This window comes from Marmota monax, unplaced genomic scaffold (genome assembly GCF_021218885.2).
Source record: "Marmota monax isolate L192 unplaced genomic scaffold, Marmota_monax_Labrador192_F-V1.1 WCK01_AAM20220418_F8-fsc00142, whole genome shotgun sequence".
NCBI classification, from domain to species: domain Eukaryota; kingdom Metazoa; phylum Chordata; class Mammalia; order Rodentia; family Sciuridae; genus Marmota; species Marmota monax.
In genome coordinates this window covers 2415803-2431939 of record NW_026692025.1, presented here as the reverse complement: position 1 = coordinate 2431939, position 16137 = coordinate 2415803, and the positions used below count along the sequence as shown (strand labels likewise).

At 47.3% G+C, this 16137-nt stretch overlaps 2 protein-coding genes across 2 annotated transcripts; one reads left to right on the top strand and one right to left on the bottom strand.

Moving 5' to 3' along the window:
• The first annotated feature begins 863 nt into the window (after positions 1 to 863).
• LOC124098801 (zinc finger protein OZF-like) lies at positions 864 to 9060 on the top strand. Its single transcript, XM_046453767.2, has 3 exons — positions 864 to 2127; positions 3527 to 3675; positions 8899 to 9060. The coding sequence occupies exons 1-3, from the start codon at positions 864 to 866 to the stop codon at positions 9058 to 9060; spliced, it is 1575 nt and encodes a 524-aa protein (XP_046309723.2).
• A 545-nt stretch (positions 9061 to 9605) lies between these two features.
• On the bottom strand, positions 9606 to 11705 carry LOC124098795 (PWWP domain-containing DNA repair factor 4-like). The gene has a single exon (XM_046453756.1). It carries the CDS (start codon positions 11703 to 11705, stop codon positions 9606 to 9608), a length of 2100 nt encoding a protein of 699 aa, XP_046309712.1.
• Between the last annotated feature and the right edge of the window lie 4432 nt (positions 11706 to 16137).

Sequence of the window (16137 nt, the reverse complement as noted above, 5' to 3'; positions counted from 1 at the left end):
TTTGTCAGAAAAAGGTAACTATCAACTAGAATAAGACATAGAAATTCTACTCCTGCATCTGAATTTTTAGTTTTCTACCCTGACAATATGCAGGATTGATTGGAATGGAATGAAGGTACCTTTCCAAGAGGCCATTAGATAATCCAAGCATATGGAGACAACAATGCAGAAGGGACTTTGTCATGTCTTCCAGTCCCAGAATGAGCCCTTGGATCATCATCTGTTGTTTCCCATTATCTTCCATCCTTCTCTGCCACCTTTCCTGTGCCTCTCTTTCCCAGCTTCCCTCTGTCCTTTCCAGACCCTTCTGGGTGTTCATTTCTCATGCACCACTTGTGTCACCTCCTTATCTGCTTTCCTGTCCATTTCTCCTTCATCTCATCCTGTGTTGAAACAGCAGAGCCAACTCTGAGGGTTGTTGACACCATGAATGCCTCAGGGGCTAGGTTTTCTATCACATGACGCTGGTCGAACTCCCTGTTTTGTATTTTCTTTCAGATTAGGGAACCAGACCTGAGGCTAAGGAATCAACTTTCCAGCAGAACATTTCTGAAGGAGGCTCATTCCAGGGAACACTGATAAATAGAATGACAGGGAACAGTCCCTGGGACTCTATGTTGTATGAGGCACGGAGGAGTGAGGGCCACTTAGAGAGATCTCCCAGACAAACAGCAATAATGCACAAGAGAAATTCCAGGGAGGACATTCCCAATGAATGCAGTGATTTCCAAGGAAGCTTCAGCCTCCAATCAGTTCCTGTTTCACAGCCAGGGATCCCTACATGAAAAAGTTTTGGCACAGGTGACACACATGTAGGGAGCCTAGGCCCAAATTTAGACCTGATTACTTAGCAGGGCTTCTGTATGGATAAGAAACCTTGGCAGTGTACCCAACAAGGGAACTCCTTCCGGGACCATTCCACCTTGTTTGGCCTTCAGGAAAGTCACACTGGAGGCAAACCCTTTACATGCAAGGACTGTGGGAAGGCCTTCAGCCAGAGCTGTTCACTTACAAAGCATCAGAAGTCTCACACAGGAGAGAAACCCTTTAAATGTAGTGAGTGTGGAAAGGCCTTCAGCCAGAGCTCCTCGCTCAGTGACCACCAGAGAATCCACACGGGCGATAAGCCCTATGAGTGCCACGAGTGTGGGAAAACCTTCACCAAGAGCACCCACCTGACCCAGCACATGTGCATCCACAACGGGGAGAAGCCCTATGAGTGTGGCAAGTGTGGGAACGCTTTCCGCAGAAGCACACACCTGACCCAGCACCGCAGGACCCACACGGGAGAGAGGCCCTATGAGTGCCAGGAGTGCAGGAAGGCCTTTAAAGATGCCTCTTCCCTCAGTCATCACATGCTGATTCACCGGGGAGAAAAGCCCTATAAGTGTCCTGACTGTGGGAAAGGCTTCAGCGGCCTCTCAGGGCTCGTACAGCACAAGAGAATTCACATGGGAGAGAAACCATACTCCTGTCCCAAGTGCAGGAAGGCCTTCAGCCAGAACTCATCCCTGATCAAACACCTGAGGTTTCACATGGGGGAACAGCCTTTTCAGTGCAGTGAGTGTGAGAAGGCCTTCAGCCAGAGCTCATTGCTCATCCACCACCAGACAGCTCACACCAAAGAGAAGCCCTTCCGGTGCAAAGAGTGTGGCAAAGCCTTTGGCCAGGGTGTACACCTGACAGAGCACCTTTGCATCCACAGCGGGGAGAAGCTGTATGAGTGCAATGAATGTGGCAAAGCATTTACCCAGAGCTCATCTCTCATCGACCACCAATGTATCCACACCGGAGAGAAGCTCTGTGGCTGTTCAGAGTGTGAGAAGGCCTTCAGCAAGAGCTCATCCCTTAACCAGCATCTGAGGACTCATACGGGCGAGAAGCCCTACAAGTGCCACGAGTGTGGGAAGGCCTTCACCAAGAGCATGCACCTGACCCAGCACATGTTCATCCACACTAGGGAGAAGCCCTATGAGTGTGGCGAGTGTGGGAAGACCCTCCACAGAAGCACGCACCTGACCCAGCACTGCAGGACCCACACTGGGGAGAGGCCCTGCAAATGTGATGCATGTGGCAAGGCCTTCACAGACACCTCGTCCCTCTCTAGGCATCTCTTTGTCCATACTGGTGAGAAACCCTACAGATGTGATGAATGTGGAAAAGCCTTTAGTGGCCCCTCAGGGCTCATTCACCATCAAAGAACACACACAGGGGAGAAGCGGTATGAATGCACAGAATGTGGAAAAGCCTTTAGCAGAAGTGCACACCTTATCAAACATCGGGGAATTTACACTGGAGAGAAACCCCACAATTGCAAAGAATGTGGGAAGGCCTTCAGCCAGAGCTCACACCTTACAAAGCACCTGAGGACACACACTGGAGACAAACCCTATATATGTAAACAATGTGAGAAGGCCTTCAGCCGGAATTCATCCCTTATGCATCATCAGAAAACTCATTCCACAGAACAGTCCTATGAATGTTGCAATTCCTTCAGTGAATCCACAGCCTTGGTTTAGCAGCAGAGTATTCACTCTGGAGAAAGAGCCTATAAATGAGTGGGAGTGCTCAATGATTCCGTTGCTTGTATGAACCACCACCAAGGAACATTTAACATCCCTTGTCACCCTGGGATGTGGTTAAGAAATGTTGGGGTCCTCCTCTTTGCCTAGGATTGAATAGGATACTGTGAGGGTAAGACACCATTGCAAATCTATCTTTCTCCCCTGTAATTTAGAGGAAATCCAGGGTTAAATCTTATTGGGGCTTTGAAATCAAAGATGGGTCTAAGTATAAATGTTGAGTATTAAAAATATTGTTTAAATATTAACATAAAACACAATTGGGAATTTTCATAGCATGATGATCTCATGTGTTATTATTATTGTTATTATTTACTTCTGGGCCTCTGGAAAAGGCCCAAAGTGACAGACACTAGAAGGGGGGATACAGCTAGAGTGATGCTGACAGTGGATAGGGTTGTGTAGTGTGAAAGGGGCAGTAAGGAATGCTGAGAACTCTGGATAGAGGGGAGAGAAAGAGAAAAATATTAAAAGGTCATGTGGGGTCATCTGGTCTAGAAATTTTCAAATGTTTAAAGTTACATATTGTTTAGTAACTTTAAACATTTGATAAATTTTAGAAAAAAAATATATGTGGAATTCTTTGGTTACATGGCAAAGTTTTAAGTCAGTTAATACTTAAATGGGGATTGTAATAAGTTCATTGCGCTATATTTGTTCCATATCTAAGCAATAGTCAAATAGGTGTACCAACTTTCTTTTATTCCACATTTATTCTTATTAACTTGAACACAAAGAGATCAAATTTCACATCCATTAAAAATATGCCCTTTGAATAAATTCTTCTGTGATTGATGTCAAGTTGGATCTCTCTTTTACTTGGTGTCCAAGGCAATCCATTTTCTCCATAGTCAAGTGTCAACATAACATGTTACCAACTGTGTCTCTCCTGATGCCTCCCGTTTTTCCTTCTGAATTCATGCTTCATTTTGGCCCCCTACCAGATTTTCATTGCCAGAATTTAAAGAGATACCTGAAAGAGTTTGCCAATGACGTGCCTGTGCTGGGCTGCAGGTGGGAGCTGGGGGAAATGGGACTGATGCCAACATTCAAGAACTTGCCAATATACTTCAATGTTGAGAGAGCCTATAGGGTAATGAATGACAGAAAGGAGAACAGGAGTTCCTCTACCTTTGGATCTGTCAATTTTGGTAAGAAGTGACAGTGCTTCTCAACTCATCTGGTGCTTCAGACTTACTTGGAGTAGCTTAATAAAAATTCACATTCCTGGGATCATTCTCAAGCTGCCAAATTAGAATCTTCAGGGCTAGGCCCATTCTCAGAAATATACTTTAAAAAAGGTCCCAGGGCAATTCTGCTGCACAACCATCAGAATACATACTGTGACAATGCCCATGCAGCCTTAAAGATATTTCATGTGGGGAAAAATGTGCATAATATTCTCTCTTTTGATTCTGCAGGAGTTTCCCTAGTAAATTTTCCTTTGGGTTTGTTTCATTCAGCTCTTACCCTATTTCCAAGAAGAAAAATAAGAAAAGGGGAACTCAACATCTCTATGCCTCTTAGACAATCAGCTCCATATTTTCCTTCTTAATTCTGAGAAAAATATTTACTATTTTTTCTATATGCAGTACACATGCTAAACTATCCAAACATTTCTTCTTTTTCTTTCTCAGAGAACTCCAATTTTGCCCAAGTATCTAACTTTTTCATAAGGCCATGGTTCTTAGGGGAGTCTCAGATCATCTTTAGCCTTAGAAGGTAGGTCCCCATCACTCTTTCCAACAATTGGCTTAGGCATGGAGACTTGAGGCATAGGGGAGGGGCCAGAGGAAGAATTCTTGTTCATTACTCACAACTATATGTTACAAAGGACTATAGCAGTTGCCTCTTCACTGTGAAGGAAGCCAGTCAAAGACACACATGGCTCATTAATGGTTGTCAAACTGAAAGACAGAAAGAGCCTGGCTACTAATGACCTCAAAGGGCAACCACAACAATAATCCCAGAGCTCCTGCCTCAAGACCTCACGTGATGTGAAATAACAGACCTTACATATTTCTGGGACCACTGGGAAGTAGGCTTTTTTCTTTTTTGCTGCTGAAAGCCAAAGTATCTTGATCTATTTTCTTAGGCACATCTATGTGTCATGCAGGCATTATACCAAGCATATGGGAATTTTCCCATTTATTTTTCCTAACGACTCTGCCTCAGAAGGTACTCTCATTCCTATTTCATAGACGAGGAAATCAGTGTTCAGAATGGTACCATAAATTGCCAAAGTCACATGAGTAATAAGTGAGGGAACTTGGATTCAAATCCAGGTCAATAGGAACCCAGTTTCTTGACTCTTGTCCTGGTTAGCTCCAGTGACAGATTCCATGTCAGTGCCCTATGACTCCTCCCAGCCTTTGCTGGCCCTGAAAGCCCACCATGAATACTCAAGCTTCCAGAATACATCCTGTTCTTACTAGCTAGACTGTCCTATTACTAGCTGTATTAGCTTCTGAAGGATTGTCATAACAAGTCACCACATGCTCAGTGGCTTAAATAACACAAATTTATTCTCTTACAGTTTTAGAGGTCAGAGTTTAACATGGATCTTGCTGGGCTAAAATCAAAGTGTCAGCAGAGCTGTGTTCTTTCTGGAGATAGAATCCATTTCCTTGCCTTTTGTAGATTCCAGAGACTACTTGCATTTTTTGACTCACGGCCCCTCTTTATATCTTCTAAGTCAAAGGTGTAGGATTTGCAAATTACACTCTGACTTTACTTCCATCATCATACCCACTATTACTCTGACCCCTACCTTCCTCTTATAAGAACCTTTGTGATAATAATAGTTCCACATGGATAATCCAAGATAATTTCTTAATGATAACTGAAAAATCCCTTCTACCACATGGGGTAATATGTTCACAGGTTCATGGGATGGGAATGTGGACATCCTAGCAGGGGATGTCATTCTGTCTATCACACTAGTGTGCCTTGCCAGTACCCACAGATCCAACCTCTATGAACCCCACACACTTCTCTGGTGCTGATCCCTCTGCCCCCTACCTCCCTAATGTGACCTCTGATCTGGTAGAGAGTTCTTACTTAGGTCAGTGTTCTGACACCAACAGATTCTAATTAAAATTAGTTATCCTAATGTAAATACTACTTGAATGATTCTGTTTCTAGTACTAACTTAATATTCCAAGAATTTGGATGAGAAGAATCTACTTTTCTATTACCTATATTTAGGCAGTTGTTCAAATTACAAATAGTAAAATAGTCACATTGGTAACAATGATTATATTTAGTGTTAACATAGTATTTGCATAAAAAATAACCTCTATTTTTAAGACTTTCTAGATAACTAGTAATATTGGTACAAGGATTTAACCTATAGTACCAATGTCTTATTCCAAGAAGCAATAAAAACTTAGAGTTGAAAATGTTGTTTTTCAACTTCCTTTATTCAATCTGATTTTCTAGATATCAATAGTCATCTAATAAACTACTTACCTAGGTCCCACTAATTCCTTTCATAACCAGTGCATTAAGAAATCAGAAATAGGGGCTGAGATTGTAGCTCTTGTACTTGTGAGGTCCTGGGTTCAATCCTCAGCAACACATAAAAAAAAAAATAAAGATATTGTATCCACCTACAACTAAAAAAAATTAAAAAAAAAATAAATCAGAAATAGGAATTCATCCCTGGGGAAACGGCAGTAGTACTCCAGCATTCTTACATTACCTATTAATGTAAATTGTGCATTGGGATGTCTATATAACTACTCTTTGGTCCCACAAGAGATGTTGAGTATTAGTTTCATTATTCTATCATGAACTGGGACTTTGTAAGAATGTGGATGACCTTTCCACTCTTCGACAATTCATCCTAATTTTATTTTCTATCAGAAAAGAGTCAACAGGGTGCTTCTCAAAGATACCAGCGCAACCACACCAGGACATTCCTTGTTCTGGTAGTGTCATTGCAGCTCTGACCTCCAAGGTCACAAGAGTTCTCTGACAGGACCTCTAGACTCACATAAAAAATCATCCATAATTTTGAACCCCATTGCTAAGGCCAATTCCTATGCTGGCATCTCATTCATTGGCTGTGGTTGTGCAGGTTTGAAGTGCCACCTAAGTGGCATATAGGCCTCCCTGGGTCACAGAAACTCTGCCACAGCTCTGTGCTTGTGAGCCAACAAGTCCCCCCCGCCTCCACTGAATGATATTCTTTACCATGCCTTGGTTTAGCATCCCCCCAATCCACCCCCACATGCCTTCTCCCAGTTCCACACGAGAATGTTTTAGCCAGGCCCTGCAGTTCATCTGAGGAGAAGGCATCTCCCACCCACACAGGAACTGTACTTCCCTCCCCTGCTGCGATGGGCTGTGATCTTACCTATTCTGAGTTTGCCCTTGTCATCGGTCCTGCAGCAAGGACAGTTAACAGGATGGATGCTGCCCAAGACAAGCAACGTCTTTTGAGGTGGCTCCCTTACAGGCGGTCTTTGTGGCCTACAGAGACAAAAAAGGTACTCCCCAGTTCACAATGATTAGGGGATTGCCGATTCTAGGGTGACAGCTTGGGGATTCCTGGTGCTCCAAATTCTTGTGCTCATCAGCTTTCCAGGTCTCAGGGCTCTACTCCTCCCTCTTCAGCTCCCCAGTGGAGGTGGAGACCTGTGCACCAGCGCATGCCATCTCTCTGCAGCAATGCCAAACATCCATTAGCACAGGACCTGGTCGTCAGCAGCGTGCCTTACAGCTGGAGGAGAAGTGGACTCCTGGAAATAGGGTTTACAATAGGTGACAGGTGAGGCTATGGCATCACACAAACCTACCTGCGATGGAGATCCAGCAGGGACCCTGCCTCAAAGAGGAGGAAGATAGGAGCTCATGGGAGACATGGCCGCCTCTCCTGGATAAAGGTGCCACCTGTAGATGATATGCAAAAGAGACCAGCCTCTCTCCCTTCACCTCAACCAACAGAAACCTCCCATCTGAAAAATAGGGGGGGGGCGGGAAGCAGGATCTGGATTCAACTGCAGGGAGTCAGCCCATGTGGCTGGTCAACATTTCTCACTAACAGGACAAAGTGTCATATCCTTGTTCCCTCACAAGTGCGATTGTCACCTGGGTTGCAAGATTCCCATCCCTTTCTAGGGCACCTGGAGTTTATCTTCAGAGCAGAGCCTTAAGCCACAGCTCACTTGCTCTCCTGATGAAAAATGAAGGAATGAATGAATGAATGAGGCAGTAAGGAAAAGAGTAGAACCCAGATGCTAACATGGCCCCAGCAGACAGCTGAGAGACAGACACAGGGTGGTGGAGAAGCTAGAGGGCACTGTCTGGGTGAATGGGGTCTGCACAGAGCGCCGAGGCCTACAGTCTGTTGAAAATGATTCCCAGGACCATGAGGGCTTCAGGGGGCCCCAGGAGGCTGCTCTCTGTCAGGCAGAGTCCAAAGAGAGGTAGGTCAGGCCTGACACCCATACCATTTGGAAGGCCACATGTAAAGTTACACAACGTCAACCACAAACATGAATATTTATTTGGAATGAGCAGGGAACTCACAATGAGCCTTCAAAATGACAACAGCCACCATGATACTTTCCATGATATTATTTCGTGGTGAGTGTGCTTATACGCTTTCTTGGATGCTCCACCTGAGCCGTGGTGCAATTTCAAGCGTGATGGAGCAGGAGTCCAAGGGGAAAGACACAACAGTTGGATTGTGAATCCAGAGAGCTACCTTGCAAGGTCGAGAAAAGCACCTGCCATGGGAACACACGAGAACAAGGGACTTCCTCCAACAGCTACCCACCCGCTCAGGATCCCCTCAACCCTCAATGCTTCATTCAATCAAGTTTTCAAAGTAAACTGGTTTTTCTTACGTGTATTCTCAGAAAGACGTTTTGCTTCAAGTTAGTAGGAGAATCCGTGGGTTTTGCACGCATCATTTGAGGGTGTGTGTTTAATTACATTTGGACGATGGCCAGGTAGGGCCGAGCAGAGGCTGTTTCTATCTTCCATTTGCAACTTGGCAGCCCCGGTACTGGCACTGTGCCAGCTGCCTGGAAAGACTGACCCAGTCTGCGTTTCTGCGGTGGGAGCCTGCTGGCCCGTGAAGAAGTCGGGGGATACACCTTGAGACAAATGTCTCTGTGTGAGGGCCTGTGGGATCCAGAGCAAATGCTTGCTGTCCTGTAACTCATCCTCTGTGGATGGGCTCCTCTCCCATCCACTCCATGGAGTGGCTGGCCTGTGAAGTGGTCAACCTGGGACTCGATGGCCATGTGAGGAGGATCCAGTCGCTGCCAGTGATGGGAGGGGGCCTGTGGCCTGTGTGCTTCAGGAAGCCGCTGCTCTTCAGCCTGTGAAGAAGGGCCACTCCCTGCTCCCAGAGGCGGAATTTCACGAATGCACCAAGTCGATGCTCCTAGGCAAGATCCCACAGGACAAAAGGGCCCTTGGGTGCCAGGATTTCACCCATGCCCAGAGGACGGTGGGCTGGTGATCCAGCAACTCTGTGCTCGGCTGGACTTCCAGAATGGCTTTTGGAGAAGTATCAGAAGGTGATGGTATCACAGGAGAAAGCATCTCTGTCATTGGTTTTGACTCCAAGGCTATTGTTCAAGAAGCAAAAAGGTGTAGCAGGGAAAGTTCGGGGATGAGGTCAAGAAGGAGCCCAAGGCATATGTGTATCCATATGTCCCTGGACGCATGAAAAATCCAGGGGATGTTTGTATGAACACACGCATGAGGTTTCCCAGGTTAGGGTTGCTAGATAGCTGAAGGCCGGGCCTTTGCTGGTGTGTGTCTTGTATGAAAATATCAAGTGGGAAGGGAAGGAGTGTCGTGAGAAACAGTGCAATGTTCCTCTAGCAACATATGAGCAGCTCTGTCTCCCAAAGGGTGTTGCAGTATTTGAGCCAAATAGCGGGTGAGGGGTTTGGGGACAAGAAATGTGGCTGAAGGTGGCATCCACCAAGGGGAGAGATGGATCCACCATGAAGAGTGCACCTTCCAAAAGTCTCGAAGGTGCAAAGCATATGGGACTGCCTAGGGAGGGGGTGAGGCGCCTCCTTTCACACAGATGGGCGGCCTGATGGGTTGGGGAGAGGAGGAGGCCCCTGCGGAGGTACAGGGCTGGGGAAGAGACCTGACCACCTTTCTGCCTCTCCTGGATGTCTTCCTCATCTGCTTCAAGATGTCTTTGTCAAACAGTTCCTTCTCCCGTGGATGCACGGGTGGCCCTCGCAGGTACTTCTCTTCTGCTCCCTTGTAGTCGAGTTCATCCAGCGCAGCGATTGAACAAATGATCGCTTCTGGCAGCAGGACTTCCACAAGAAATCTCACTTTGTCATCTCTGATGAGAGCGAGCAAGGCCTTGTCCGCTTGCTCGTAGATCTCTTGCAGATGCTTGACGACGACGTCCAGCTGATCCTCGTCCTCCAGGTACGTCTCGATGCAGAACACGTACCGGTTTTCACTCAGAAAGGACGTCAGCCACCGGGACTGCTTCCTGCCCTTCACGATGTCCAGCAGATGGTGGTCGACCCCCTTCTTCTTCACGATGAAGTCCACCAGCTTCTGGTTGGCTCGGTCCCAAGCGGCCTTCATGCGGTCGGGGAGCAGCTTCTTGCAGGGCCTCTTGCCGCCCACGCCCACCGAGGTCTCCTCCTCGGAATCTTCCAGGTCGGCATAATTCACCTTTGGAAAATTGACGTTCAGGTCCCCGTCTTGGATGGCTTTGCGCATGGGGTAGCTGGCGTCGGCCGCGTAGTAGTCCAGGAAGGAGCCCACGAAAGAGCCCCGACCGACCCGCTCTCGGTAGTGGGCAATGAGCGACAAGCACCAGTTCACACTCTGCCGGTACGCCTTGCTGGCTCTCTTCAGGAGTTTCTCCTTCTCCTCACAATCCAGGTGCTTCAGCCTGTGCAGAGGGACCCGAATGCCACTGCGTTCCCCGCGCAGGTTCGCCTCAATCAACAGCACCCGGGCCGTCTTCTGGGTTTTGCACACGCTCTTGACCACTGCCGGCCAAAACGGATGATCCTGAAACTTGAACCAGACCATCGTCCCTCTTTTGATAGGGCAGGGCTCGCGTGCCGAAGGCCCTGCTGCGGCTCCTCGTGCTGGTCGATCGCCAGCCCTTATGGTGCTGGCCCTGGCGTCCCTCATCGTCTGGGAGCGCACAGGGCGTGGGCGCCCCCGCAGTCCTTTCTTGGGGTCTGGCGCCTCGAGCTTCCTTTTCCTGTGGGCGAAACCGAGGGAGCGATGCAGGCTCGGGGTGGAGCAGGTGGAGGATGCTGCCATCCCTTCCAAGGCACCCTCGCCTGGGCCCTCTGCATTCTCTGCGAAGGCAGTGCTCTCCTGGGAAGTAGCCGGGGTCTCTGGGCAGGTGTCCCCCGCCTCTTGGTGCTCAGCTTTGGGCACAGCTGCAAAGAGTCTTGCTGGAGGCGACCAAGCTGGCTTTTCGTCTTTAGCACAGGCATCCTCCCCCGCGGTGGGGGAACGTGCGAAGGGGCCTGCTTCTTCTGCCCCCTCTTCCTGGAGGTCACCTCCACAAGGAGGCAGGAAATCTGGACGCTCGTGGGCGCCTTGTGATGCCTCTGCTTGCTTTTCAGCTGGAGACAGGCGGATGGCTGTGTGCACCTGGGAGTTCTCGCCATGCAGGTCGTTCTCCTTCTCTGAATGCACGCACAGGGATCCCCGTTGTCCCCTTTTCTTAGTCCAGAAGTGCCCTTTGCGCCCCTGATACTTTCTGCGAGGTCGCCAGCTGGCTGGCTTTTGGAGTACCTCTGCAGGCACCTTAGGGGTCCCTGGCTCCTCGGGTTTTCTTCCTTGATCCAAGTGGGCTTTCTCAGTCAGAATCTCCAGCGCCACTCTAAGGGCTCTTCTGTACCTTCTTTTCTCCCCCGATGGCACAGTGGCCCTGGACCATGCCCGGGCTGAGGTGGCCAGGGCTTCGATTTCCAACTTGTTCAGGGCCCTTGCGTCTTTGCCCTTCACTCTCAATTTTTGGTCTTCAGAGAGGATCTGGACTTGGAGAGAAAGCACCCTTCTCCTCTTATATTTTGGCAAAGTCCAAGATCTGGACAAAACCTTGGCTGGCCACAAGCGGCCTTTCCAACTGCATAGGACATACTGGGTGTCCATTGCAGTTGGAGTTGGGGGTCAGGAGGTGATTGGAGGAGGGCAGGACGCCTGGCTGTCAAAACCACTGCTAACGCAGTTCTGTCCTAAGGCCACGTGCAGTCCTCAGGGACTGCCAAGGGCTGGCAGCTTGAGTGGTGGTTCTCTTCCCGCCCGAGTCTCCCTGAGGTGCTGGGCTGACTGCTTGCTTTTGTGGGTGATACAGGAGCAACCTGGAGTTCACAAAAGGAAAAGCAGAAAAGTGTCAAAAGAGAAAATTCCTCTCGTGCAAGTAGAAGCACCCTGCTCTATGAGATTGTTGAGGGATGAAAGAAGGAAACACAGAGAGTGCGTCCTTCACAGAAGGGTTTATAAATGGAAAGTACTTGGGGAAAAACAGACAAAACCCTGGAGGTGTCAGGGGGGCTCCATAACAAGGCAAATCCAACATCTTGTCCTAACTGTAAGGATTGTGCAGCTCAAAGAGCAAGCACACGAGGAAGTGGGTGTCATGCCAGGGGACCCTTTCTCGAACTGTACATTCTGTGCCTTTTTGGCTCCTGGGGCTTCTCCCCTGGAGAATGCCTCGGATTTTCTTCTTTTCTGAGGGGTTTGTGCCGCCCTGCCCTCCTGCAGGAGGTGTTTGTGCAATGTCACGTTCAAGAGCTTGCACGTGGGACCCAGGGGTTTGTGAAGGTCCTCCTGCTGATTCTTCCTGCCTGGCGGGGTGAGGAAGAACACACTGGTTCAGGCACTGGTCTCCCGCTGTGGCCTGAACTGCTGTCTCGTGGTTTACATCTTCTGTCTTCCAATACCAAATCTGTGATTCTTACCGTGAAAACAAGGGTCTGAACAGCAGGGCGCAACAGGGGGCTGTGGGAGAGGCTTACCCAGGGTCATGAAGGTCCAGTCCCACATCTGCTGCTGCAACTCCTCACCTGCAGAACCTTCACTCTGCTCCGTTCCTCCAAACTGCACTCTTCCTCCAGGGACTCCAGGGCACCCAAATGCAGATGGCCACGACCTGTTGCCCTGTGATGCTAATCTGGAAAACCCAAAACAGGTAGGAAAATAAGCCGACTGTGTGTGACTACCTTCCCCATCTCTGGAATGCATGACTTCTGCAGCAGAAGCCATGTCCTAATGCCACCCATAATGCAGATGTCACATTTATTTTCTTGCATCTCTTGCATTTCAGAACATATCCACCTTCTGCCTCTCAGTATAATGTGATCGCTTCTCTTGCAGGAGAGTAGGAACTACACCTTTCAGGACCTCATGTGCCTTGGCCACATGGATTTCCTATTATCAGTCTGGGTGCTGGAGGGTGTGTGAATCAAAAAATGGGGTTTGTCTCACTCTAGAACACATTAACCAGGCTTACTGAGAACGTGAAATGCACAGGAAGGTCTGCCAAGGGTTAGCATGCAGCAGCCACTCACTCGCGTTTTGTTTTTTTTTTTTTTTTTAATTTATTATTTGTTCTGTTTGGGTATACATGGCAGTACAATGTATGTTGACATATCATACACACATGGAATATGGCTTCCCATTGTTGTGGTTGTATGTAATATGGAGCCACACTGGTCCTGTGTTCATATGTGAACAAAGGAAAGTTATGTTGATTCCTTCTACTGACTTTCCCTTCCCACGCCGTCCCTCCCCTTCATTCCCCTTTGTCTAATCCAAAGTACTTTTACTCTTCCCCGCCACCCCCCCAACTTAATGTGTGTTACCATCTGCAGATCAGAGAGAACCTTCCAAGCCACTCACTCTTAGTGGAAGGACCTGTGTGCTTCCAACATATTACCTGCACATTCAGGCACACGCTCACACACAGGTGTGTGGAACCAGAGTTCCGATCATAGGAGCATTATGACACGCATCTTCTTGTGAAGGGCCATTTTCCAGCATCACTGTCGTAAATGCCAAACTTCAACCACAGAAACTTCCAACCTTACTGAAAAGTGTAGGGCAGCCCATGAAATCGTTCCCATGATCCTTCTCTTCTTACTCTTCCACCCCCAAATACGCAGTGGAAACCCTCTAGTTCTATCCATTGCACAAACGTGTTTTATTCCTCATTTCCATTTTTCACCATGAATGGATTACTTCAAACAAATGGTGCTGGGAAAACTGGAAACCCATGAATGAACTTTAACCCCTATCTCACCCTGCCAAAAAACTCAACTCAAAGAGAATCAAGGACCTAGACATCAGACCAGAGACCCCGCATCTACTCCAACTCTCCATCATGTGGGCTTAGGAACCGACTTCTGTAACAAGACGCCTGAAGCACAAGAAGTAAAATCAAGAATCAATAAGTGTGACATTACCAAACTAAATTGCTTCTTCTCAGCAAAGGAAACAATGAAGAGGGAGCCTACATAATGAGAGGAAATCTTTGCCATTGGCACCTCAGACTGAGCACTCAGAGCATTAATCTCCACGATATATAAAGAACTCAAAAATTTAACACCCAAGAAACCAATAACCCAATCAATAAATGGGCAAAGGAATTGAACAGGCACTTCACAGATGAAGAAATACAAAAAGTCAACAGATATATGAAAAAAAAAAATGATCAACATCTCTAACAGTTAGAGAAATGCGACTTAAAACTACACTGAGATTCCATCTCACTCCAGTCAGAATGGCGATTATCAAGAACACAAGTAACAATAAATGTTGGCTAGGATGTGGGGAAAAGGTTCACTCATACATTGCTGGTGGGACTGCAAATTGGTGCAACCACTCTAGAAAGCATCATGGAGATTCCTTAGAAAACCTGGAACGGAAGCACCATTTGACCTAGTTATCTGGAAGGACTTCACATCAGCATACTAAGGGGACACAGCCACAGCAAGGTTAGGAGGTGAATTCACAATAGTTAAGCTATAGAACCAACCGAGGTGCCCTTCAACAGATGAACGGATAAAGAAAATGTGGTGTATATACACCACGGAACATCACTGAGCCATCAGGAAGAAAGAAAATTTGGCATTTGCTGGTAAAGTGATGGGTCTGGAGGCTATCATGCTAAGCGAAATAAGCCAGTCCCCCAAAACCAAAGGCCACAGGTTCTCTCTGATATGCGGATGCCCACACACAACAAGAGGAGGGGGATGGAGAATAAAAGTTCATTGGATTAGACAAAGGGGAATGAAGAGAAGGGAGGGGGATAGGAATGGGAAAGACAGTAGAATACATTCCTATGTTCATATATGAATACATGATCAGTGAATCTCCACATCACGTACAACCACAAGGATGAGATCCTAGTTAGAATCAGTTATACTGCACATGTCTAAGTCAAAATATACTGTTATGTGTATCTAAAAAGAAAAATAAATAAATAAAATATTATAGATGACATTGAGGGAAAATTGCTGTCATTGTCATGACGAATTTTGTATTCGTTTATTTGTATGCGGTGCTGAGGATCAAATCCAGTGCCTCACACATGCAAGGCAAATGCTCTACCACAGAGCTACGGCCCAGCCTCATGTCATGATGAGTGTTATCCACACGCACCTTGTGTGTAATTGAGTCTTCACGTGCTTCTGTAAGATTTCATTCTCTGGCAAATTCTACATAGCTCCTTTTAAAACATGTTGCATACAGTGTGTGAAGTAGTGCACGGATGTGACCTCTCTGTAACACTTATGTGGTGTTTTGTACTATTTGTTATCCTGGAGGTAATGTGACCAAACATACGTCTGGGTCCTAGAATCCATTTTCCTCACACTTTATTATTTGTCTCTTCTTCAATACACATCCTCTTTCCTCTCCTTCCAGATTTCACCGGTATGGACCGATACTGCTGTATTCTTATATGTCTTTATGGTTCACAAGGGCAGTCCTTTTAATAAGTCCAGGCTACTGGAGGGCGAGTATCATGCCTCTTCGAGGGCCACCCAGTTTTCACAAGTACATCACAACACCTTACACTTCCAAAAACCCCACAAAAACAAAATTATATGTTTTCTTATGCAAAAAGGGGTTGCTAAAGTAAAGGCACACGTGCACATCTTTGGGTAGATATGGAGGGAGATAGAGAGGTCTTGATGAGGACTGATGATTGACTGATGTACAAGAGGGCTGGCAGAGTCCCAGATTCAGAATCAGGGAGCAGCACTTAGGGTAGACGTAACAAGAAACATCTAAGAAGGAAGAGCTAGACCTTCTTTGGAGTAACCGCTGCGAAACCTCTCCTGGGTGAGGGTGTCTGATTGCACAGGTTGGGGGACCCCTGATTAAGCAAACTCAGAGTAGGAGACCTTGGAGCACCTGAGGACACAGGATAAGAGGGACAAGGAGTAACAGGGGACTCCAGACCTTCTGTCTCTCCTCAACTGACCTGCCAGCCCAGCCCACACAACAAGCATGACTGTGCACCCTTCTGAAGCCGGACCGCACCCCAACATGCAGCCGCTGGGGCACATGCCACACACCG